Source organism: Diachasmimorpha longicaudata, chromosome 3 (assembly GCF_034640455.1).
Source record: "Diachasmimorpha longicaudata isolate KC_UGA_2023 chromosome 3, iyDiaLong2, whole genome shotgun sequence".
Classification (NCBI taxonomy): domain Eukaryota; kingdom Metazoa; phylum Arthropoda; class Insecta; order Hymenoptera; family Braconidae; genus Diachasmimorpha; species Diachasmimorpha longicaudata.
The window spans coordinates 10,854,517-10,871,424 of record NC_087227.1 but is presented as its reverse complement, the minus strand read 5'-3'; the positions used below and the strand labels follow the sequence as shown (position 1 = coordinate 10,871,424).

General features: G+C 36.4%; 1 protein-coding gene across 2 annotated transcripts; it reads right to left on the bottom strand.

Annotated features, from left to right (window-relative positions):
• Positions 1-287: 287 nt before the first annotated feature.
• Positions 288-16,554, bottom strand: LOC135160994 (uncharacterized). 2 transcript variants are annotated; one of them, XM_064118215.1, is made up of 3 exons: positions 15,934-16,554; positions 4,982-5,212; positions 288-3,014 (listed from the first exon to the last, which is right to left on the bottom strand). In XM_064118215.1, the coding sequence occupies exons 1-3, from the start codon at positions 16,058-16,060 to the stop codon at positions 2,674-2,676; spliced, it is 699 nt and encodes a 232-aa protein (XP_063974285.1). In that variant the 5' UTR covers positions 16,061-16,554; the 3' UTR covers positions 288-2,673. The 2 variants fall into 2 exon arrangements, with proteins under 2 accessions (XP_063974285.1, XP_063974284.1); XM_064118214.1 differs by having other exon boundaries at positions 288-3,017; positions 15,934-16,546.
• Between the last annotated feature and the right edge of the window lie 354 nt (positions 16,555-16,908).

Sequence of the window (16,908 nt, the reverse complement as noted above, 5' to 3'; positions counted from 1 at the left end):
CGATTATCTATCGAGTCTCATTGCAAATTCTATCCCATCATTTGGGCCGTCCGGTGCCAAACTAAAATCACTCAAAACTGTATATCGTAACGGGGGGTGGGGGCTAAATAGGCGATTATGGCCTTTTCACCAAGTTCAAAGCAACCGTTTGGGGTATAATCTCGTTTATATATAACTGTTAATATTTCTAGTTCCCTTAACATTTATGACTCCTTAGGTTACTACCAACTGTTTGGGATCTCACCATTACGGTGAAAGGTAAATAAGACCACAATATACACAAAGGATTAACTTTGTACATTTTTTTATACTTTATTCTTTTTATATAAAAAATTTATAAAAAATAAATATGTTAATAATACATTCATGATCCACTCAATCATCCACTTTCAATACTCATGATATAAATTTACACTTGGAATACAAATTTCATTAACTCTAAAGTTCATTTATGGTATTTCAATGTCAGCAGTTTCTTTATGGCAGTCTGAGTTTAATTAATTTCTTCATTATGTGTATCTTGGAAACTATTGGATGGGGACAATAATTACTAACATAATCCGTTCATTCGATTAATCTTTACAATTCAATCATTCGCATTTCTTTTTTATTTATTTTCGTAGTCTGTCATTCCTCATTCAATCGTCAAACACTCGAATGATATTCCATTCACTCACTTATCGATGAAATTTATTAGTTTATACTGCATAATTGATGCTGTCACCGTGAAACAATTATAATTACAGCAAGAGATATTTCTTCGAGTCATTGATACATACAAATTTACATCAACATGCTTATATTTTATAGATTACTGCATTAATGTATCAGACAGAATTACAGATTTTTTGAAAATCAGTTCGTAAACATTAACGTACAGTTAAATATATTTTTTGAATTCACAAATAAGAGATGAAATTTTGAACATTTCAATTTTAACATGATATTCATTTTTTATATCTGAATTGTTCCTCAGGAATGATGATTTTATTTATGATTTATGTTTATTATTTCTTCGAGTGATGAAGAACTGTGAGAGATTTACTGATTATAACAATTTGTATAGTGCAATATTAACGTGAAAGTGAATAATTGATTTTATATTACTAGATATTTTAAGAAATTGAATTTCTCACTCGGACAACCAACTCTTTCACCCTTTGCCGCTGGAGATTCTCGTCCCCCACCTCTGTTTATATTTATATAATGTATATAATTTTATTTATCATTTTCTCCCGTTTAATTTTCAGTTTCAGAGATTAATTGAATTGAACCAGTAGAAATTTGGTGCATTTGCCTATTCGTCAATAAACTAGTTCGACGGTTTAGACACGAGTGTGAAGCCGACGCCCTGAGGCGCTGCCAAGGGCTGCTAATCACACGAGTTGGAACTTTCATGTCACTTGTATTGACATGTCCTATTTATTCTAAATTTTCTGATTTAACAAAAATGGTGGATTCACAAAAAAATTTCTAGATTGTTAAATTGATCTGTGTAGTTAACTTTTATGAAATCATTTCATTCATTCCTCGTAACGTTCTTCTGTAAATTGTGCCAAAATAGTTCAATAACCGACGGCTTTAACGATTTATTGAGGTCAATCGATCGGTTCAGTAGTGAATCACTCCAGTAATTATGCAATTCACGGGGCGTCATAAAATATTTTCTGTCCGAAATTGGGTCGTCTGCCGAAAAACTTGTCCTGCAGTCTGTCTCAAATTAATCACGTTGCGACACAATTACATAATTGACAGTTTGACTTTTTCATGTCCATCTTTCCACTGATTCATACATCATCTCACTGTAATTTAATTAATTTGAAAACATCGAAAAACATTTGCATTGGTACATTGAAATTTTCACAGAGAAATTTTATTGACATTTTTTCAAAACCCCCTAATGACCGATATCATTATCTAATCGATATTTTCAATGTTCAAATTACTTCATGACGCCGGTTTATTAATGAATCATCTTATTAATTATGCAATTTCCCTCGGATGACAAGATATTTTGCACCTAAAAGTGGGTCGGCTGCTGAAAATTTTATCTCACACTCAGCCCCCAGAGTAACCGAGACGGTACCGAACGGTTCAATCGTCAGTTCCTCTCCAATTATTTCAGTAATCATTACATGTAGACAAAATTATCAATAAATTATTTCGATGAAACTTGGAAACTTCAAAAAAAGTATATCTCACTTTTTCTGCGAAAATCATTCATTACTGAGATAATTAAATAATCAACAGAGCTCCCCCGCAGTTCATTCCGGTCACCGCTCCCCATCAGTACTGAATCCTCGAAAATTATTCATTAGCGTAGGCAGGATCTTCAGACATTTTCGGTCCGAAATCCCTTCTGACATATCGCCAGATGTGCAATAAAAAATTGAATTCTCACAAGTCAAAAAAAAATCCCTTCTTGACTAGGAAATTAGCTCGCTAATTATTTACGTCAGAATGAATTACTCAGCCCATTTCAAATGGCAAAAATTAAATTTGTGTAATTTTCCATTTTTAATGGAAAAATAAAATTTGTAAAAATATTAATCTGGCGCTTTGTCTCGAAGTCCTCCACTAATTTCATAATTAACATTTGACTTGAGAATCCACTCGGCTGTTGAATACATGAAGGCACTCACATTTCCTTCGGAAATTTGAACAATTCATGAACTACGCTGGTACCGTCGGTTCAGTGGTGGTAATTGGTACAGAAATAACATAGATATCGACTTTCTCCCCTGTGGTTTTATCGACGAGATCATTGTAGTTAACCGAGTCATAAGGGGGAGGTGCGAAGAGGTGATACGGTGGTGGTGGTGTGTCAGTAACATTTCGAGTTATCGTTACGGGTTCAGCAGTTCTCGGGGCATAAGGGGTTCCTAGGGGACGAGCTGATCGACGACAACACCATTCCGAGCAGCTGACGATGAGGAAAAAGGCGACGAGACCTCCAAATGAGCCGATGTACCAGACGATCGACCAGGGATCCAGGGGGCTCTGATTGTCGACATCTTCTGTGAAAAAAAAATTACCATAATTAGTCACTATTGTCCGAAATTGCCATCGATATTAAGGGCGATCATAAACACCCGAGGATTTCAGGGGAAAAATACTTGGATTACCGTAAACGAGGATTTTACGACAAGGGATCACCGTCCGTAAGGAAGGATCGTCAATAAAAATCAATATCCGTTTACATTTTCTCGAGTCTCCAATCTCCCATATGTACTAAACCATTATCGACATTCATCAATTAAAAAGTCATTCGAACAGACTCCTGAACTTTACTAATGACTCTCCCAAAATTATTTCTTCACTCTCTCAACCTACATAAAAATTAATTCCCTATTATTTGATGGAGAGGGTTCCTCTTGTGTTTCAATAATCGAAAGTTTGTAATTAATTTGTTGTTCAAAATATCCATAAATTTATGTAAAACTTAAAACCACTGGAACGACTCTTGAAGTCATCCAAAACCGAATTTATTTCGGAATAATAATGACATTTAAATAGTGGAAATCCTCTTAACATTTTGTATAAAATTTATAATAATATAATATTATTTGAGAACCGCAATAAATGATTCTATGCATTATCGAGTTGAAAATGGTAACAAGTGGGGGAAGACATCGCGCCGTCGAAAATGCGATCAAGGGAAATACGACTATAACGGGAGCAGTAATGAGAGTCCACTGCATCGCATAAAAATTGAACGACAGAGTTGCATAACTTTCAATGGTAATTGCTCTGATGAAGTTTCAGAATATGTCCGAGAATTTCAATGATATTCTTGTAAAGCTCGAAAAGAATTTCTTGGATAAATTTTTTTTCTTCTACTAATGTTCTCTGCACGTGGAAATTCATTGAGTTCAAGATAATAGAGTCGTTAAGAATCATTGTCGCTCAATTGTAGGTTTCGTCTATCACTTGATTCGTTTTATCACTCTATTACAAAACATCTCATTAATAGCTGATTTGGGGACACACTATCAGTTACTCAGCGTGGAAAATTTCAATGTTTTCCTGTTTCAATTCAATATAAAGAATTTTCCGGAATCGTGTGACAATTATTTGCTGCAGAATTTGAAAATTTTCGTGGCCTCCGAATGAAAAAATTGGTCAATATCATGAACGTTCGTAAAATCCCGTTTTACTCACTACAAATCCTCTCTGCACACGTTTTACAACATTACTCATTAACACCGTCTGATGGGATCGCGGAAGAGGGTTTTTGGGCTCGTGAGGGGTCTATGGGACGAGCCGAGGGCGAAAATACAAGCAAATTTATCATTAAAATTTTTTCTAAATATAAAAAACATCTCTTGACAGTTCTCCTCAAAACTATTGGCCTCCAAGACAGAAGTGTGATGGACAATAATTTTATTCATGAATTCCTGAGACAAGAAGACCATTTTTAGCGAACGTCAAGCCTACGATATTGTTAAAATGACTTTTTTTACGTTACTACGATATATAATTTATTTACATCGACCGATTGATCGTGCAGTCTCCTTTGTCATCTCCGTTTATACTCAATACCCGTTTCGGAAACCCGTTCTGCTTCCACTTCCCTTATTTTTTCTTTTTGTTCACATATGAGGAGACAAAGAAGTGAGTGGGGTCAGGGTCTTGTTCAGCAACAAAGCATTGTTTGTCGCAAGATAATAGATCCATTAATATTATGTAGGTTGAGGAGAAATTACGAGAAGACCATAAAAATGGAAAAAATACAAAATAGTTTATATTAATAGTGAGGGAAATATTAAATTTACATTTACACTTGTTCAACTTAAGGGAAGAATTTCCCAGTGTGTTTATGGGGGAGGTAAAGAAAATCCATTGAATACTCGTTATTATTGAAAGTAAAAAAAGCCTATCGCGTATTTCTTCAAATTGACAATTAATTCAATGATGTTGTGAAGGTCGGTGGATGGCACTTGCACTGCCTTGAATTTTTTTCCTCATAATATACAATTACCTGTGTCAGAGTCCATCGATTTGCTACCGCGTTCGTGATTTTTCTCTCTCGGCTCAGACTCAAATTCGATGACGTAAACCGTTTGTTCTTCGTCGACCACTGGATCACGCCTTGAACTCGGTTCATTGGCTCGATTCTCGTCACTTGCTCGCATTACCTCATTCTTTATTATTTTTGACGATTTTCCATTCGAACCCGTGATTTCATAACCGGTGAGACCATGTAGATACTCTGAAACAATAAAAATAAACGTTATACTCATTTTTTCCACGGTATTGACTTTTCTTACATGTTTTTCTGAGCTCCCCCGATAATTCTTCCACAAAAATAGAATTTAATCGAGTCCGAGCAAATAACAAATGAGATCCCGGCAATCGGAAAGGTGATAAAGGAACAGAAATAAAATTGGTGAATCATACACGTAAATTTTATTGTTTAAACTGTTACGTTTATTGCTGTAATAACCATTGCATTAGTCATTCAATTGTTTATGGAAACGCCCAATCGATGAAAATTAATGTTTTCTCGAAAGTTCTGCTGATGAATCAGCGATAATTACTGTTTTCAATATTTTTTCCTGGAGCCATTTGAATACTTTGTTTGAAGGAAGAACCGGAAATTTAAATTAAAAATGATAACGTTGTGCTTCCCCTTTCATTTTTCAATTCCGATTGTTCCTTCCTCCAATAGTGGAGTGACTTTTTGAAAGTATGAATAGAATGATAGGTCGAAACCAAGAACCAGGAAATTCTATGTAAAGGGATTACGTAATTTTTTTTAACATAAAAAATACAAAAAACGCTAATTTAATTTGTTTTCCCATTTGATCTTGACCTACTTGTATCTAGCAAGACAAATGGAAACCTGATAATTACGCAACTATTACAGAGACTGGCTACGAGAAAAGTCCAGCATCAGAAATACGAAATAGTCTTTGCAAAGTTTATGACACGAAACGTTAATGCGCTACTGGGCGGCTTAAAGCGCGAGCCGAAGGCGCAGGATATAATCCCACGGGACAACAACCACTTTGCCCACAGGCATCGAATATTTTTTATCATCACAATGTGTGGGAAGAGGCGATTTATTCCCACACGAATAGAAAATTAAAAAAAAAATTCTAGCCCTAGCGCGGGAAAAGAGAAAATTCCAGCGCTGGGAGTGGAAATAAAAAACTGTCTTATTCGTGATTTTCCCCCAACATTCGGTAAAGATTGTCCAGAAAATTTATTTATGTTATTACATTAATAACCGACATTTTATCAACTTTTATCTGAATATTTTGGAATGTGCGGAATTTTGTGAGCGATCTATTGAATTCTTCACATAATCAATTGATTCTTCCAACGATTTAAATCACATCAGTGATTAGTGCAGCTCTAAGTCACGTAGGCCAGTTGCCTACACTCACGTTGCGACTCGCGTGAACAAGCCGAACGGCCAGGATACCCACATATGATCGTCGCCGTGGAGTCACAAGAGCACAAGTGGTGTGTTCCAGAGTAGCTGTTACGCCCTTTCACTCTGCGACGACAAATATGGTAATTCGGCTTTTAGCATTCTCTCCCGACAGAAAAATTCTGAATAACTGTAAGACCACACCTCCTAACATTTTTCGTCCGAATATATAAATAAACAGAATTTGTAATTTTTTTTTCTTTTTATTCGTAATGCAATTCTCGTATTTACAAGGTCGGAATACTCGGTTCATTTAAATTCATGGGCCCGGCTTTTCTACACACGAATATAATATACAAATGTGAATTCAGGAAAACGCGGATTATTTTTAAAACTTTACATATTCAAACAAGTTTTTCCCTTCTCAACGCAGAAAGTAATATTTTTCAAAAGTTCAAAAGATATTTACTTTATAATTTTTCTTTATCAAGTATTAGCTCTTATCAATTAACCATAAAAATCCTCGTCAGTCAATTATTCTTTATTTACCCCGGTAATACGCAGATGTATATTATTGTCTTACGACCGCACGTCTCGTGCAATTCAATTCACAACATATCATTATACAATCAATTGTCTTCTGGAACTACGTACAAACTTGGCGCGCAAATCATCTTCCCCCCAGTTGCTATTCTCGGAGAGGAGGCACGTGGAAAGAGTATAAATTGTCACGATTGGCTCCTCATGTTTTATAACTCTGCGTTAACACATATCTAAATAACAAATTTTTTTTTCACTCTTCCGACCGCGAGAACAATCTTCTGCTCATCATAGAAGACAATCATCTGCCTTACGATTGATTTCCTCGGTCAATAATCATCAATTATTCAATATGGGAACCGTGCCGTGCCGTGAAAACGTCTTGTTATGCGTAAAAAAATATTGTTCATTTAAATTTAAAATAATTAATTATTATTTTATTGTTAGAAGTTCGCGCGAGGCCCAGGCGAGTTCACTCGACGGGGGGACACCCTAAACACCTACAATAATATAATATAAATGAAGTATGGAAGAGATCCATCAGGTTATCGATGACCCAGAGATCAGATAGTAATTGACGAATGTTCAATCATATAGTTTTTTCTCAAAACCAATTTTCTCGTCAACCTTCGAACCCGGATTCATCTCAGCAAATGAGAGGAAACTATCTAAACATTTAAATTTACGACGCATTTCTGCCTCAATACTTCATGACACGTTGTTTTCCCGAGAAAAATAAGGGTTTTAACTGCGAAGAAATTATGGGAAACTCTTCACTTCTTTTGAACAATAGAAAAATTATTCGAACACAAGAAAAAATGTAATTAAGGTGGTATCCTCCATACACAGTAAACAACATCGTCATTACGAGAATCGTTTCCTGATCGATTCTCCGTAGATTGCTCGTTTCATTCATAGGTGTAATGTTGTGACAGTTGTGTGTAAATAAACGCTGCAATAAACGTTTATTTGTCATAATTTTTTAATGTCCCGACCGCGTTAATGCAATCGAAATTAATCGACAGTCGCAGCGAGTGCCTGAACAGCCCGAGCTTTTGCCGATAATTTTATCCGAACATTCACATAATCAAATTCTTTAAAAAAATTCCATATCGAACTGAGGGAAACTTGAAGCTCTGTATCATCCAATTAATCTAATACTTCACGTAAGCCATTGTAACACGAAACCGGAGAAAAAAAAATCAGCAATCCCTCCGACTGCACTAAGCCAGGAATGTTTTTGGCATTGGATTCCGGTTGTGTACATCCATTGTTTTAAATATGTATGCGAATGTATACATCTACATAATATTGTTCCAGGCGAGGTGCCAGATAGCACGTATTGATTTCTTCATTTCATTTCTGGATGTATGTCCGTCTGTTCCATATTTCCATACATATTTTTCTGACTCAAGAATACTTCAATAAATGTCACATTACATCTGATGGTTCAGCATGAATCAGGTCCCTTCGAAGATCAGGTCCCTCATGAAAATAAATATATGAGTGAACAAGTTGTCACATGTACGCACATCCATCCGGTCGTGCATTTGTTTGACAAGAACTTTGACAATTTAATCGAGAATTTAGCTCTCGAATTATGGTGTCACTGACGTTTTGATGGAATTTTAACTCCAATTGAACAGGTGAATCTGCAATTTTTAATGCTGCGATGTCGTTTTTTTTTATTTTGTTGTGGTTGAGATGACTGTGGAAATTTGTCTGAAGGTATTTTTCAAATGAAATCTGGACAATAAAGTAGATATAATTCAGTGGAGCCCTGAAAAGACTTTGAAACTCCACCAGGGCGCTCCCTTGAATTATCATCCCCAATTGTCTACCAGCAATTATCAAATAATTTTTACCCGTAATTGTCAACGAGAATCTGTTCTCTGTGAAGGTAAAGAACAGGAACTGAAAAGAATAATCAACGAGCAGATATAAACAACAAAGGAAACGCTGGAAGGAAGAAAAGACTGAGTCAAGAGTGTCTTTCCTCTCATCTCGAGGTCTTGCCTTGCGGTCTGTGTGCTTTTGTCGCGTGCATCGCCAAAGGCTGAATAAAGAGTCAGGGGACTATGGAACCGGTGAAACTGAACTGAGTGAAGTGAATTTCAACAACCTTCACAAAAGGCCCAACTTATAACGCAAAATGTTTTCATAATTATTTTCACAGGGCTTTCGAATAATTGAAAATAGTGACCTATTAATTTCCAAAGGACAATAATTGTGATCCTAATTTTTATTTCCAAGTACCGAAAAAACTTCAAAATGGAAACTCTGTCAGTCAGCAAAATTTTAATATCTGAGTAACTGAATAATTTTTTTTTCATTTCCTTTCATGTAAATGAGGAAATATGACGCACGAATATATGAATCAAGAATCATAATCCTGAGAGGAAAATTAAATAACACGTGATGTCAGGTCTTTGATGGTCTTTGATTTTAATAACGATATTAAATGGTGAATACTAATTTTGTTGACAAGTCCTTCCGGGTTTCAGGAAAATGGAAGGTCGATGTTTCCATTGGTTAATTATGAACATGTTCGTGCAAGAACTTGAAGAAATGAAAAAAAAATCGTGGGAAAAATGCTGTAGTACGTTATCATTGGGGATTGTGCAGTGAGATACCCACTCAGCCAGAATTTATTTGAAAAATTACAAGCGAAGACGTACTTCTGAAGAAACTTTCTTGCTCCCAGTGTACTTGACCACCCCACGGCACCAAACACTCGAAATTTCGTTGACCCTACATCAATCCTCAAGAGTCCTCCAGCATGAAATGAAAATAGAAACTGACAAAAAAAATTGCGTTATTGACAATTACTTTTTATTGCATTTTGCCTGTCGTTTCATGAATAAAAAATGAGGACAGCAAGCAATCGACCTATATAATACGGTACCCTCTGGCCTACAGCCAACGCCTCTCGCTGTCTATGGCCCTAATAACGTTATCGTTAATCGTCTGCATCGGACAATTAACGAAGTCAATCGATTCGGAAAAAAAGTGTATAAAATAAGAGATCGTGAGATTCTTACTTGTTCATCAATCACTCCTCTAATTAATGAATTTAATCCGTTTTATTTCTTCGTTCGTAATGAAGTCATGGAATTTCGATCATGACAATTTTTGCTGTGAGATTGCGGAAATGTTTCGATAACCATCTCGATGTAAAGTAATTGAAACAAGTTGATGATTAATCCGATAATTAACGATATTATTCCCTTATCAGTGGATAATGTCAATGTTCTTCATTTCACGTCAATCAATTCGAAATCGAACAAAAATTTTTGGCGATAAAATTGCGAGAAGAAAATAAAGTCAAGTTAATTGTTTATCATTCTTCAGAGTCACCGAAATGCTGTTGAAAATCATTTTTTATAATTAGTCCACCGTAGCACGTCAGGTTGGCTCTCGGCGTTGGCAAGAGACAACATCACGATCTCCACGTGATTGATGACATTCCAGATATTCCAAGAAAAATTTTGCTCTGTTTTTGAATATCTTCTTTTATAGGTGAGCGTAAACTTTGCCGCTAGAATGGCTTTATTGTGACTTTTATTCATCTGCACCTTCGTTGAAAATGGATGAGTCGAGGATTTTCACGTGAGAATATTCCTGAAGTACTCCCAAGAGAGTCATGAAACTAGGTAGCGAGCGGGGGGGGGGGGGATAAGAGGGATAGTAACAAGTGTGCAAGAGAAATGGGTTGAGTAGGAAGATCTCGCGATTCGTCACGAATATTGGGAGTTGCTACAATCTATTTTAAACTTCATAATAGAAGCTATGGAATTCAATATGAATTACTTCTAAAAGAGGGATTGAAAGTGATCTCAATGAAAATTCACGGGACTTTGCGCTCCAAAAGACTGAATATTTTTAATTGAAACTAGTGCCAATCCTTTGATCCTGTGTTTACTGGGAGATTCAATAAAAAAATTTCAGATGCACCGAGAAGAATAATTATTTATGCCAAATATCCACTTCGTATTTCAGGAGCTCTCTTCCAGTTATCATTTTGAATTTGCTAATTTTCAATTTATTACTCATGCAGCATCCGTAATTAAATTCTGGCGATTTGTTAGAGGACAGATTAATTAATCTCTAGATGTTGAGAATGAAATTCCACGCAATTACTCGAAGTGAATGCCGAGAAAATCTGAGGTTCCCGAGGAGACTACAATAACAATAATAATAACACTGGTGTCTTCTTGAGACAGACTGAGAGAGAATAGCATTGGAGAAATTTATTGCACTCGAGGGGCGCAGCCGAGCTTCTGAAAAATTAAGACGTCTTCTTTCTTACCAACTAGCCACAACCGACTTAATCTTCGTGGTGAGTGTCACGTTGTGAGATAATTTGCATCTTCCATTTATCGTTCCTACTCCGGTATTATTATCAATTGTTTTCAATTAATTGTTCAATTTTTTTTCGTCCAACTGATGATGACAACGAAGGGCATAATTCACTCACTATTCTGGCAGCAGAGAGCTTTACCATACGGTAGGAAATATTAGATAAAAATTAGCCCTCCAGATTAGAGCGAAACGTGAGAGGAAATGACAATCACCCCCTTCTTAGATCAAGGGAGGGTAATTCTTGTGATGAAACCAACTTTCGTCCCTCGTTCCGCCCCCCAAAGGTCTAATTTTTACCTAAATTTTTTTTTCAGTAAATATATTGATTTAGAAAGCAATTTTCAAGTCCTTTGCGTTAGGATTATTTATTAATTCTATTCGGTGATGATTTTGTTGAGAAATAAGACAGATCTGCGCATCTTTGGAACACTACCAAGTAGAAAAGGAAGGTTTATGTAAGAAGCCATTCAATTACCCTCTAATAAAACCAAAAGATATCTTATGCTGATTGTTAATGCTGAGTAACAAATTCCGAGTTATGTAATAATTTTACTGATCTCCTCTCGTCAAGCCTCAGTGACAGTGTACGACGAGGCCATCGAGGTGACTGCCAAGAGCTTGCGGAACATCCAAATTCTATTTTGTAGTTTGATGTCTCATGCAAACTTACCCCACCGAGTTTATTATCGCCTATTGAAAAATCCACCTCTGATAAGATAACAGCCAGGAGATTCAAATTAATCCCATTCAAGAGCCTGGAAAATTTCCGGTGGAAAAGCCTGACTTGCGACCCCTTCTGCCCCTCTACCTTCTCCACCCAAAAAATACTCGACGCTTTTAAAAATGTTTATTTAATTGATTTAATTAACAGAGCTTCCAAGTCATTGTTAATTGAATTTTGAATGACGTCAAGATGTTTCAGGTGTATTTTTAGCTGACGCTGAGTATTTGTTATAAAAATAGAATAATTCCTGTTGTTTATACTATCGACTCAGTCGAGGAAATCTATTGTACTCCGAATGTGCGTTTTCCATCGAGTGACGTCAAATGGGTCTCCAAAAGTCGGGATATCTCATTACGTTTACCGATATCAAAGAATTTGTCAACGATAATAAATGGCGGATGTGCGGGACATCGTTATCTTTCAATATTTTAAAAATTGAATTTCATCACTCATTAGAGCTTTCATGATTAACGACGACTAATCGCCAGTCGTTATTTTTAATGGACAGATAATCGTTAGGGGGAAATCAATGCGTTGGGTCTGATGATGTCAAAAAAACGACATTACGTGCTCCTAATTTTATCAATTTTCTAACAGAGCTTTACTAGACCGATAGAATATTTTCACAAGTGCAGTGAAATTGTTCTAATACGGTAAACCCACCAGCATCGCCTGAAAATATTATGTCACAGGGCGATAAAAATATTATCTGACTCATGTGATTATTATAAAAGTCACATACGCCAGATAATCTTTATTATCACTCAGTTCGCGAAGCTTTGTTTGAGGAAAAATAAAATAACGTGAGTGAGTATAAAAGTTTATGAAAACTTCACGGTATTGAGGGCAACTTTTCACTGCGCCTCATTATCTCTAAGATCGCACTCAGCTCGACCCCTACATCATGATAGTAATGCAGTTACCCAACTGATTGCATTCAGTAACGGGGAGTTAGACATAATATCGTCTCGTCCTCGCAAAGTAATCCGAGTATCGTATGATTACGGGGAGTCTCTGTATAGATATAGCCAAAGCGACCTATCATCTAAACAAACTCTTCCTTATCTTTGCCCACGTCTTACGGTGTATTCACATTTTATTACGATTTTTTTAATGGAATAATTTACATACTGTGCATCAGGGGTGAGCGCACGTAACCCCTACCGAGGCCGGGGCATACGACAGGTGGAAATTATTTCTTCTTTCTTTAGCACACGGCGGGTAAAATTATATAGAAATTACCTGACCGATTGGTAATCGTTCTGTGTGTTAGTACACAAAGTAAAATAATTCCGCAAGTCATAAGGGAGAACGAGGGTTCGATAAAAATGACTGAGGGTCCGGTTAAAAGTACTGAACGTTCCGTAAAAATTACGTAACTGCAGTTTTTACTGGGCCTTTCATGTAATTTTTATCGGAGCTTTATGGACGCTTGAAAATTAAGAAAATCCCATGGCATGGAGGCTGGGCTACCCATGTAGTGACTTTTCTGGAATTGTGTAATATCGACGGGAAAAGTCAGCTTTCGATAAGATTCGATTATGTCTGGAGGCGCTATTTCTATTCCGTTGGCTGCGCTTGAAATCCGACTGCGGTGACTGCGTGATATGCGTTTGGAATATGAATTTTTACGAGTCTGCTGACACACGTGGATTCTTGAACTAAAAATACAAAATTGAGACACTCCGTGACCTTTCTGACCAGTCACAAGGAATGCGACAAAGAAAATAATTCGCGATATTTCGTGGATTTCATTCAAATGCAAGGGGATCATTATTTTTGCAATTGTTTCCTCATGCATAATTCGTTCGCCATTTAACATGGAAATTCGATGGGATTTTTGAGGAAAACTACTGAATGAATGAATCGGAATTGTTTAAATAACCGCCAGTTGACTAGTTGAATTTACGAATGAACAATAACAACAAAAAATTTTATTTTCTAAATTTTTGTTGAAAACCTTCATCTCTTCCACTTTTGCCTTTAATTTTTTTGTGACGGTTTAAAGTGAAGAATCAAATGAAGTCCTTGAAAATTCAAATAATGAAGTCAATTAATTGAGAAATAACCTCCTAAGGGCAGAGGTACCTTAAGCAATTCTCATTATATAGTCATCAAAAGGAAAAGTTGGGAAGAGCTTAAAATACAGACCCATGTAACCAAATTTTCGACATATTAAAACATTTGAAAACTGTCGAGAAGTTGGAACCTATCACCTTAATGACATAACTCAATACTAAGCTGATGAAGTAATATGGAATCGATGGAAAATCATAATTGTTTTATAACTTACGAAACTTTTGATTCCCCAAAAAAATATTAGAAAAGGCCTCGAGACTTCCAGAGAAATGTTCTCTTCCAATGACTCCAAAAATTAAGCTCTAGCCCAATCGTCAAATATTGGAAGGAGATAAAATACTCCGCGATTACATCACAAAATAAAATTTTCCCGCGACACAAGTGTCGCGGAGTTCCATATTGGCCTTAACATAAAAAAGTGTAAATACACCTAAGTATTCAACATTCGAAGGCCCCCCAGCTAGAGGCTAATATCACCGGTTTGCTGGGACGAAAAATAAATAGCTGATTAAACAATCCAAACACTGATAACACGCCACAAGCTGATATCGTGATTTTCCCCATGGCCGAATAAAAAAAAAATTCTCTTCAAATAATTTTCAATGAGGAAATCAGCAAAAAACCACTGATCAATAGCATGAAAATTCTTTGTCTCAATCAGCTACATCGATCGATACTCAATTGATCTCAATTATCTTCAGTGGTTCTTGACTTGAATTGCGGCTGGATGAGCTCGCAGAGTTGTATCTAAAATTAGATGGGTTGATGTGGTCAAAATATATGGGTATATACTGCACATGTGGCCCTGAACATGTGTGATGACTCCTTAAAATGTTGGAACCGCTGAAACGAGTCGTCGGCGTGATAAATTGCCTGATATTTTTGTAACTATACAATTGTAAACGATTTTTCTTGTTTCCATCATCTAAATAAATTTCCATTCCTCGTCGTATCGAAGCCCTTTACATTGAAATAATTCCAACATTTATAATTGAAAATTAAGAGCTACATTGTAGAACGATTGTCACCCAATAATCGGTCAATTTCCGATGACTTCAGTTGTAATGAAACAATTTTTTCATTTAAAACCGTTAGGAAATTTTCTAAAAATAGTTGAAATTGATCTGATGATATCAGAACATAAATAAATATTTTGCAGTGAATTTTAAAAAAATTAATTCTCTTATGGAATGCTGCCAGGGATTGAAAAAATGTCTATTCTGGGAAAAATGTCTCCTCACGTTTCTGTCTCAAATCAATGATTATGAAGAAGTGATGGAGAATGCAATCTCCCTCGACCGCAGATAATTATTTGATGATCTCGATAATTATCGATTTGAAATTCAAATGTCCGGGTATCTTCTTCCTGGCAAATTTCATTAGAAAATCAAGTACCTTATAGCTCTATAGCTTCCTTAGAAATCCATTAATACCCAGAACAATCGCATAGTAACAACTATCAAGACATTTCCAAACAACTGGAGATTTTACAACTGATTTTCTCCAGAAATTCTATTGTAACAAATTTTACAATATTTCTCCGTAATTGTCCAGTAATATTCGACGACCACTAGCCAGATTGTCGATAGAAAATCAATATAATCTCAATATTCGCTGGAATTCTCCATGGAATTCCTGCGTGCGTGTAACCTGCTTCAACCAATTACCCTATTCTCGATAATTAGGACCTTGAGACAAATGTGTCACAATATCCTTTCATTCACCTTCCAAAACCTTTTTCCATCCCCTTCTCCAATTATTTCCAAAACCCCGGATTCTCTCGCCATCCCCTATGGAAATTTCTCCCCCCAAAATAACTTCCCTATTTCACCAAGAATTTGTAACTCACCGGGCAGCGGTGCCGTGAAAATCGCTTCTGTGCACCCAACAACCCCCGAAACAATAACGGCAAACCACCAAAACTCGCCGAGAGTCATCGTGAAAATTGAAAAACTAATTTTTCCACTTGAACCCATAATAACTCCAGTACATTCACCACATGACCAAACATCGCCTCATGCACTTCATCATTCCACTTTTTAACAATCCTCAATCCCGAGAAAACTTTTCTCCTCGATCCGCACTTGAGAGGGAAAATTTCTCAATTTTCCAATTCCACCTGAACAATTAACGCTCGATAAGTCAATGAAAACAATTCGCCCAAAAGTTATTATCACTCACAAGTCATTTCAACACTCGCCAACTCTAATCGTTCAATGATTTTCGTTAATTAATCGTTCGATTTCGCGATTCGATAAATAACTCGAGAAGTTTCAACGAAACGTGAAAATAACTCGCGAATAATGAATTTGTTGTTTGGAAGAAATGTTAATGAGAGAAGTGAATAATTGCTCGTACAATTGAATCGCGGTGTGCAAATGTTGTGAGTACTATCCAGCTAGTTAACCAGCGGTAAACTGGTCCGCGAGTGCCGCTGTGCATGGTAATATACATAAAGTCGAGTTGAAGAGATAAACCGGGGAGAACGGGTCTTGGTCTGGCGTCGTCGCGAGTACGCCAAGCCACTTCTCCCTCTCCACCAGCTTATGCTCTCTTCACCCATATGTAGACGATGTAGACGCATGTGAGCTGGATAAAGGGGCCACGGAACATGTGGGCTTATCTTGCGACAGTGGAATGAGTGTCACAGGTACTCACTGGCGATCTTGATGATTTTCTTGGAACAGGAAGTCAGTGATATTCTAGAAATACTGTCAATTTCCGCGAATGTTGCGGCAGACACGTAAGAAGAATTTTATGAAAAACCTAATGCATTGGGGAATTCTATTAGAGATCTATTCAGATAGTTCTAACGAAAAAAAAA

What these genes read in the sequence shown, in the direction of transcription:
- LOC135160994 (XM_064118214.1), bottom strand. Translation starts at nt 16,060, where the DNA reads ATGGGTTCAAGTGGAAAAATTAGTTTTTCAATTTTCACGATGACTCTC. An exon ending in TTTCACGGCACCGCTGCCCG is followed by an intron (nt 5,213 to 15,933) that starts GTGAGTTACAAA and finishes TTATTGTTTCAG; the next exon opens with AGTATCTACATGGTCTCACC. An exon ending in ATCGATGGACTCTGACACAG is followed by an intron (nt 3,018 to 4,981) that starts GTAATTGTATAT and finishes TTTTTTTCACAG; the next exon opens with AAGATGTCGACAATCAGAGC.